Below are 9,579 nucleotides of genomic sequence, written 5' to 3'. Positions count from 1 at the left end.
ATCCCTGACCTTGCTCAGTGGGTTAAGAATCCAGCGTTGCTGCCGTGAGCTGCAGCACAGGGCACAGATGTGGCTCAGATGTGGCATTGCCGTGGCTGTGGTGTAGCTGGCAGCTCTAGCTCCAATTTGACCCCTAGCCTGGGAACTTTCATATGCTGAAGGTGCAGCCATAAAAAGCAAAAAAAAAAAAAAAAAAAGAAAAAAAGAAAGAAAAAAGAATAGAAAATCATTTCTTTCTTTTTTTTTTTTTTTTTGTCTTTTCTAGGGCCACACCGATGGCATATGGAGATTCCCAGGCTAGGGGTCTAATCGGAGCTGTAGCCGCCGGCCTACACCAGAGCCACAGCAACAATGGATCTGAGCCGCATCTGCGACCTACACCACAGCTCACAGCAATGCCGGATCCTTAACCCACTGAGCAAGGCCAGGGATTGAACCTACAACCTCATAGTTCCTAGTCGGATTCGTTAACCACTGAGCCACGACGGGAACGCCAGAAAATGATTTATTGACACTGAACTGTGCCAGTTTGGGGCGGGGGGGGAGGGCAGGTGATGCAGGTAAAGTCAACCTGTTCCTTAGCCTGTCCAGTGTGTCCAAATGTGTATTTTTCTGCTCCAACCATGTGTTGGAATTCTCTTCTGGAAACCTGGACTTCCATAAATGCTCTCCCATCTGTGAGTGACTGTCTAAGGCAGTGTTCCCCAGGGAGAGAGGCCCATTCCTTCCTCATAATTTTTATCACACCTCCTAGATATGCACAACCATCATTTTCTCACATTTAGGTCAACTGTTGCAAAACAGCTCCAAGCTCTTTCATCCAACCAGTTTGCCTATGCAGTATGTCCCAAATATATCCCAACCATGGCAGTTACTGTTGTCAACTAATCTGAAAAAAGATTAACACTGTGAAGGACAAACAACACATTTGCAGGTCACCAGTCTGCAGCCTCTGTTAACAGCCTACTTCTGATTGTTCAACGTGTAGTAAGTATGTATTCACTTCCATCCTTCCTTTTTTTAAATTTTTTTTCTAAATCATTTAGGGCTGCACCCAAGGCATATGGAGGTTCCTAGGCAGCGGGTCAAATCAGAGCTGTAGCCTCTGGCCTACACCACAGCCACAGAAATGTCAGATCTGAGCTGTGTCTACTATGACCTATACCATAGCTCACAGCAACGCTGGATCCTTAACCCACTGAGCGAGGCCAGGGATTGAACCTGCATCCTCATGGATGCTAGTTTGATTAGTTTCCGCTGAGCCATGATGGAAACTCCCCATCCATTGTTTGATCTAACTTCCCTCCTGTCTTCATCCTACTCATGCTATACTTATTTTCTTGATTCCTCTCTTTTTCAAAGTCTATGTCTTACAGTGTTATATAACTCGTAGCTATTGGATTATATGTTGAATTATATTGAAATCCTTTGGGGAGTTCTCTAATGGCTCAGGGGGTTAAGGATCTGGTGTTGTCACTGCTGTGGCTCGGGTCACTGCTGTGGCATGCGTTCAATCTCTTGGCCCAGGAACTTCCACATGCCACAGGTGCAGCCAAAAGAAGAAAAAGAAAAGAAATCCTTTGCAAATTTGCATTTGCATCTTCATAGGCTCCATCTCCCCAAACTGGAACTTTTCCCCATTCTTCATATTCAACCCTTTCCATCTTTTAGTGGTCTACTCAAGTACTCCTTGTCTTAAATACTCAAGTACTCAATATTTCCTTTGTAAAGACTTCCTTGACATCCCCTTTCCCATCTATCCATCCATCCATTCATGTCTCGCCCCATCCTGAATTCTGAGAGCTCCTAGCACCCTATTTGTTAGATCACTGAGGACCTTACCATGTGTACACTTGTTGCTTTCTGATGTGGGTTGGATTATGGCTCCACAGAAGCCATACCTATGTCCTTACTTCTGTACCCTGTGAATATGAACTTATTTGGAAAAAAGGTCTTTGCCAATATAATTTATTTAAGGACCTTGGGATGAGATCATCCTGGATTACCTAGGTGAGTTCTAAATCCAAATGACAAGTGTCCTTATAAAACATAGAAGAGGAGACAGACACAAGAGGAGAAAGTGGAGGCAAAGATTGGAGCCTTACAGATGAAAACCAAAGGATTCCTGGAGCCACCAGCTGGAAGAGGAAGAAGGATTCTCTTTAAGAGCCTTTGGAAGGACACCCTGAATTTGTACTTCTGGCCTCCAGAACTGTGAGAGAATAAATTTCTATTGTTTTAATTTACCAAGTTTGTGATAATTTGTTATGGCAGCCACAGAAACTAATATACTTATTCAAACAGCCAGCTCTTTCAAAACAGAGACAGTAAGTCTTACCTCTTTGTATGAGGTCTTTTCTCTACCTGGAGAAAAGTAGCTTGGATAGAGAAAAGAACACCAAGAATTGAGTTGAGGAGTTCCTGTTGTGGCACAGCAGAAATGAATCCTACTAGGAACCATGAGGTTGCGGGTTCGACCCCTGGCTTCACTCGGTGGGTTAAGGATCTCGTGTTGCTGTGAGCTGTGGTGTAGGTCGCAGAGACAGCTCGGATCCTGTGTTGCAATGGCTGTGGCGTAGGCCAGCGGCTACAGCTCTGATTCGACCCCTAGCCTGGGAATCTCCATATGCCATGGGTGTGGCCCCAAAAAGACAAAAAAAAAAAAAAAAAAAAAAAAAAAAAAAAGAATTGAGTCGAATTGGCCAGGTTTTAGAATAGCCTGTCCCTTACTAGCTGGCTCTGTTCTCTAAATCGGGGACACGTGTCCCTTCCTCCACAGAGTGACTGAAGGTTCCATTTGGAAATGGATGGGGAGGTTGACACAAAGGAACCCCCTTCTACTGTGTGTGTGCAGCTCTCCCATGTACTCACTATTGCTCTTTTGTGACTTGTTTCCCTATTGAATCATCAGGATAAAGTCTCACAGCTGTGAGCAGAAGACAGGATCCCTCTAAAAAGGGTGGTCCTGGAATTCTGTCATGGCTCAGTGGTTAACAAACCCAATTAGCATCCATGAGGATTCGGGATCGATCCCTGGCCTTTCTCAATGGGTTAAGGATCCAGCATTGCCATGAGCTGTGATGTAGGTCACAGACTTGGCTTGGATCCTGAGTTGCTGTGGCTGTGGTGTAGGCCGGTGGCTACAGCTCTGACTGGACCCCCTGGCTTGAGAACCTCCATATGCCGAGGGTGCGATCCTAAAACAAACAAACAAACAACAAATAAATAAATAAATAGGGTGGTCCTTCTGGGGTTAATCACTGGGGAAGAGGCAGGTCCTAGATAGGAAATCATAATTTGGAAAGCAGGCTGCAGATAGCCTCTCTGGAGTTGGGATTTTGATATAGTTTGGCCTTCTTTTGGCTTCTCCCAATAACCATGTCCTTTTTTTGCCTGAGAGCTTCTGTATGTGCTATTCCCACTACCTAGACCATTCTTCCCCCAGCTAACTCCTATCCTGAGTCCCAGTTATGAAATGCAGCCATCTACAGCCATCTGGATTAGGCCAGGATTCCTGACATGTTGCCCTTAGCCCAGGCTTTCTTCTCAGAAGCATGCATCATTCTTATGCATGCTCAAGGTCCCTCCTAATTTGGTGTCAGACCACAGGTTCCGTGGGCAAGAATGTACCCATCTGGGTCATTCTACTTCCCTTGCAGCTGAGAGCAGAGCACCCTCCCCAACCCCACCCCTAGCTTTAGATGAGGGAAATGACCCTAAGGTCACATTCCCTGGTCAGGAGTTCCTCTCCAATGGTCCCTGCCCCCAGCCTTAACTTAATTCTTATTCATACTTTCAGAGGCCAACTGGGGCCAGACACACAAGTGAGCAGCACCCCTGAGGCTTGCAGTCATCCCTCAGGAGTATCCTAGGGGAAGGTGAGTCTATCTCAGGGGCTAAGAGGCCAGGGTTGTCACACCTGCCCCTCTGCCTGGGGAATCTCCCTTATTGATATCCATGGCCTTGATGATTGGACTTTGATTTTATTGATGGGGCCAACTAGTGAATTTCTTTATAGCAGAAAATGTCAAATTCACATGAGAGAAGTTCCAACAGAGCAGCCAACACAGGGCTTGGTAGAATGTGAACTAGATCAGGCAGAAGCAATGGGGGCATCTCCTCTTGTGTCCACCTGTGAAGACTAAGTTATAGGAGATGCAGAATATAATGGGAACAGTGACTTGGGGATCTCCTGAAAAGATCAGCCAATGGCATCCTAGAAACAGACATAGGTCAACTGAAAAATAGCAGGAAGACAGAAGTGCCCATCAGACTCCTTGAAGAACCCAGAAGTCCAGGTGATTCGAAAGGGAGTGCATGAGCCTGACCAGAGCCCAGAGAGACAGGGAGGCAGAGGATCACCATCAGCACTCAGGTTACCCAGAAGATAGGTCCTAAGTGGACTTTTCTGGAAAAGCTTCCACATGTTGCTAAGGCTTCCGGGGTAAAAGCACCTTTCACCCCATCCAATGCATGCAGGACCTGAAATGTTAACATCTGATTGGACACGCAGAATGAATTGCAGAGTAGGAGGCAATAAATGTTTAGGTCAGAAAGTTTGACAGTTATAATTTATATTCACTCTTGGGATAAGTCACCCACTCTATTTAACATGGGGGTTGGGGGAACACTCACTCCCTTCTGCTCAGCAACACTGAGCCACAAAAGAAACTACAGCCCCTCCCACCCATGTGTTTCCAGCTGGAAACCCATCCTCTCCCAAGTCTTTGCTGAGAAACCAGTTTAAAGAGGTCCTCTCTCCCCCTGCCAGTAGCAAGGAAGCCCTGTGGGGTTGGGAGGGGTGGGAGAAGCCAGGAGCAGGCCAGGCCAGGCTACTTCCCTTTGCCAGCAGAAGGGGGAGTGGGTGGGGGCTAGGCCTCTGATCTCTGGAGTCCATCTAAACCAGCTTCTTGGCTTTAAAGAAGCTCTTGAGGTGCAGCATCTGCCAGATGCCAGTGGCCACAAGGATGAAGGTTTGCAGAATGGACCACCACAGCACCCGCTGGTTGGTACTCTCGCTTGTCTGCCGGAAGCGCTCCTCTCGCCACTGTGGGAGGGGAGAACAGAAAAGGTGCCTGGCTAGAACTGAACTGACCCCCTGCCCCCAGGGGAAGAGCTGGAAGAGTCACTCCCTGGAAGGTTACACATCCCCTGTCCCAGCTGGGCCAGCCCAGCCCCTCACCCTCTGGTACTCCTGCTCCTTCTGGATCTTCTCCACCTGTTCCACCAGCTGCTGTATGCGCAGATGCAGCAGACTCAGCTTGTCGTTGGCCACAAGTTCCGTATAATCGTTGGTGCGCTCACCCAACTGCATGTCCAAGTGAATGGCCTGGAGCCAAGGGAGGGGGTCAGGAAGCTCAGCTCCACTCACCTGCCAGAAACCCAGCTTCCACACCCCATTCTGGGTCTAACAGTGAACAGAGTTCAGCTCCTCACACTTATTGATGCAGGGACTAGCCCTGTTCTGAGTGCCAAAACACCAGATTAAAGAACTGCATGCATGGAGCTCTATAGCCAAAAGACAGAAGGGACAGAACAACATGTGCAGAGAAACAGAGGTATGACTCAGTGTTTAAGACAGGCAGCTCTGATCAGTCCTGTAATGGTGGGAGGTGGCAATGAAGAAACTAGGAGCATTCAGCTGCTGAACAGCTCTGAATTTCACATTAGCAAGCTTGGTCTTTATCCTAGGGCTGGCAGGGAGCCGAGAGGACTCCCTCCTGGGTCCCCCCTCATTCTTCAGGAGCTATCCTCTGTATGTTTACTTCATGGAAAGCCCATCCTGCATCCTTCTTACCCTAGGGACTGAGACGCTGAGCTTCAGGGTTGGTGACATTCCCCTGCCATACTCACCAGCTTGCCATCATAGAAGAGGGCGAACCGGATGGACTCAAGGTGAAGGCAGATCTGGTGCTCTCCAGGAGACTGGGAGGTGAAGGTGAAGCTGCCCCGAGGGCCGTACTGACGGGACAGCAGGTTCTAGAGGAAGCAGCCTCCAGTGAGCACAGAGAAGCTGATTAGACACCTAGAGGAATTCTGGGGATATCCCAGGTCCTGACCCCCATAGGCCAGACCAGCGAGGAGGGTGGAAAAGAAATGGCACCAGTTTGGGCTCAAAAAGCTCAGATCCCAGCACTATCAAAACACAACACTACGGTTCACATGGCCTTCCTTGAGCCCTCCTTTAGTCCTCCAGAGAGAAATGGAGGACTAGGGAGGTCTGGAAGGGGTGCTGCAGGGAGTCAAGGCCTGCCTCACCTTGTTCTCAGGGTCCTTCACAAACACGAACAAATTGATCCACTGCGGGGAAGGCTGGTACTTTTCCACAGCGGGGTCGTATAGCTCAGTCTTGTAGTTACCTAATGGAGAGGCAGCCTGGATGCATCCCCAGCCACACCCACAACCAAGAGCCCGCCCAGGACCTCTAGGAGTAAGGGGGGTCAGGGAAGGAACAGGAAGGCGTGGGCGTGGGCGTCTGATTGCGGGGCCTGACCATGCCCTCCGCCTCTCTTCTCCCCTTTCCAGACCCAATTTTCTGCTGTTATCAGGTCTGCATCAGACTTGCCTCCTCAGCGCCCCAACCGCGGTACAGGCAATGCAAAGGATGCTTTGGTCACACTGCTGTCCACCCATTTTCCACCCGTGCCCAGCCCCTGGCAGTGGAGGAGAGGTGTGGGCCTGAGCTGATCCGCAAGTCCTCATCCCCCAACCCCTCTCAGGACTCTGGGCGCGGGGAGGGCAAGACTGGGACCAGCCGCGCGCACGCGCGCACCTATGACCACCGTGCCATCGGGGATCTCCTGGATGAAGCACTTCTCCTCCAGCTCGCGGACCTCGAGGTAGAACGCGTCCCCGCCGCCCGCCAGCGCTAGCAGAAGCGCCAGCAGCAGCGGCAGGGCCAGTCCGGTTGCCCGCGCTCGGTCCCATCCCCGCCTGGGGCGGGCCCAGGGCCCAGCGCCTCGCGCCCTGTAGGCCCCCGCCACCTTCCCAGGATTGTCCGCAAGCCTCCGCTCGGGGCCTGCGGAGACTGCGAATTCCTCTCCCACGGACTGCAACTCCCAGGAGCCCCCGCGTGGCCCCGCCCCAGGCGCGTTCTCACGGACCTGCGTTGTGAAGGGGCCACGCGAGTCCCCACCCTATCAGTGAGGAGCTCTAGAGCGCTTTCCTTACCTACCCTTGATTAATGCGCGCAGAAACCCAGGGGAGCAGGGCTCCTAAGCCCAGTCTTGATGGAGTAACTGAGCCTGAAAGAGAGGAAGGGGCTTGTCCTCTGAAACTTGTAGAGTGGCTGCCCAAGATGGGTGTTGAGAGTGTGGGTAGGTCCAGGCATGATTTGGACCTGAACCTGAAGGAATTCAGAATTGATGATAGAATGGTGAGACATAATGAGAAAGCAGAGAAGCTTGGGTCCAGAGGCTGATGTAAGAAGGGGTTTTATGGAAGGGGTAAATTTGACTCAAGCTCTGAAGGATGGTTAAAATCTCCCTGAGCAGGCAGAGGGTGGGGGCGGGGGGAGCAAAAACAATTCTGATTGAGGGACCTAGAATTGCCTAGCAGCCAGCAGGCCAGCTAAGGGACTATGGGAGGAAAGGTTATGGGAACACAGAGGGAGGAGCTAAGTTGGGCCAAATCACAGAGAGGGCAGGAACTGCCAGGCCCACTTGCACAGGTGGAGCCCTTCATCCAGTGGGACGGAAAGAAGAGATTGTGGGTGAGCCTGAGGGCGAAAGAAGGCTTCAGGAATGCAGCTGGAAAAGGAAAGGGAATACACAACTGAAAAGTGTGGCAGAGTGGGGCCAACATGACAAGATGGGACCCAGGAAAAGCAAATCTCTGGAATTCCAAAGCTCACGGTGCCCTGAGTAGCGCTTGTAGACTCAAATATCAATATAATGCATTAGACCTACCCAGGTGGTGGATGAAGTCTTCCGCTATCAGGTGTCTGGTGGTAATAGATCTGGGACAGATTTTGTAAAACGTGTTGGAGGAGTTCTCACTGTGGCTCAGCAGAAACGAATCTGACTAGTATCCATGAGGACACAGGTTCCATCCCTGGCCTCAGTGGGTTAAGGATCCAGCATTGCCATGAGCTTTGGTGTAGGTCGCAGATACAGCTTGGATCCCAAGTTGCTATGGCTGTGGCGTGAGGCCACGGGCTACAGCTCCGATTCAACCCCTACCTGGGAAACTCCATATGCTGCAGGTGCAGCCCTAAAAAAGATAATAATAATAATAATATGTATTAGACACGAAGATGAATGAGACCTGTCTCCCACCTTCTAAGAGCCCACTGAAAAGCAAAGGAGCAGTGTCAATATAGTGTTTGTTTTTGTTTTTGTTTTTGTTTTTTGGTAGTTTTTAGGCCCTCACACGCGGCATATGGAGGTTTCCAGGCTAGGGGTCTAATCGGAGCTCTAGCTGCCGGCCTACACCAGAGCCACAGCAATGTGGGATCTGAGCTGCATCTGTGACCTACAACACAGATTATGGCAACATGGGATCCTTAACCCACTGAGCAAGGCCAGGGATCGAACTTGCAATCTTATGGTTCCTAGTTGGATTCGTTAACCCCTGAGCCACAATGGGAACTCCAGTGTTTTAAGATTAATAATATGTTTTAGCTACCAGGAATTATCCCCTCATTTTAGCAGTGTGGCCTATTGGTAATTCTAGGGTAACATTTTTTATTCCTTCATTGGGAATGATCTTTGAACAAAAATGCCATGTGCAGGTAACAAAGGCAAATGCTTTAGAAAGCTCAACTAATACAAGAGCTAAAACGCACCCATTGGATTTGGGAACTAGTTGTTCACCAAGGGCATTCACCAGGAGCTGGGAGCAGGGGTGATCACTCAGGCAGGATTTGGCAGGCAGAACAAGGTGCTGTCCACGGTCCTGAACCATGATTACTGCTATCGCTGCCTGCAGTGAAGGACTGGTTTTGGTATTCTATTTTTGTTTTAGAAGTTTATTTATTTTTGTCTTTTTTAGGGCCTCACCTGAAGCATATGGAGGTTCCCAGGCTAGGGGTCAAATCAGAACTGCTGCTGCCAGCCTATACCACAGCCACAGCAACACTAGATCCAAGCTGTGTCTGCAACTTACACTACAGCTCACTGCAATGCCAGATCCTTAATCCACTGATTGAGGCCAGGGATCTAACCTTCGCCCTCATGGATCCTAGTCAGATTTGTTTCTGCTGAGCCATGATAGAAACTCTAGTACCTTTTTTTTTTTTTTTTTTGTCTTTTTTGCTATTTCTTGGGCCGCGCCCGTGGCATATGGAGGTTCCCAGGCTAGGGGTCCAGTCGGAGCTTTGCCTACGCCAAAGCCACAGCAACGCGGGATCCGAGCCGCGTCTGTAACCTACACCACAGCTCACAGCAACGCTGGATCGTTAACCCACTGAGCAAGGGCAGGGATCGAACCCGCAACCTCATGGTTCCTAGTCGGAACCATGCGCCACGACGGGAACTCCTAGTATTTTTTGGGGTTTTTTTGTTTTTGTTTTTTTTCTATTTCTTGGGCCGCTCCTGCGGCATATGGAGGTTCCCAGGCTAGGGGTCTAATCAGAGCCAT

At 49.8% G+C, this 9,579-nt stretch overlaps 1 protein-coding gene across 1 annotated transcript; it reads right to left on the bottom strand.

Annotated features, from left to right (window-relative positions):
• LOC100524609 (transmembrane emp24 domain-containing protein 9) lies at positions 3,991-8,904 on the bottom strand. Its single transcript, XM_013987532.2, has 7 exons — positions 8,814-8,904; positions 7,666-7,748; positions 6,773-7,136; positions 6,259-6,359; positions 5,854-5,979; positions 5,183-5,329; positions 3,991-5,047 (listed from the first exon to the last, which is right to left on the bottom strand). Exons 1-7 carry the CDS (start codon positions 8,902-8,904, stop codon positions 4,898-4,900), a joined length of 1,062 nt encoding a protein of 353 aa, XP_013842986.1. The 3' UTR covers positions 3,991-4,897.

This window comes from Sus scrofa, chromosome 2 (assembly GCF_000003025.6).
Source record: "Sus scrofa isolate TJ Tabasco breed Duroc chromosome 2, Sscrofa11.1, whole genome shotgun sequence".
Taxonomy (NCBI): Eukaryota; Metazoa; Chordata; class Mammalia; order Artiodactyla; family Suidae; genus Sus; species Sus scrofa.
The sequence above is the reverse complement of the archived record's forward strand: the minus strand, read 5'-3'. Positions and strand labels throughout refer to the sequence as shown.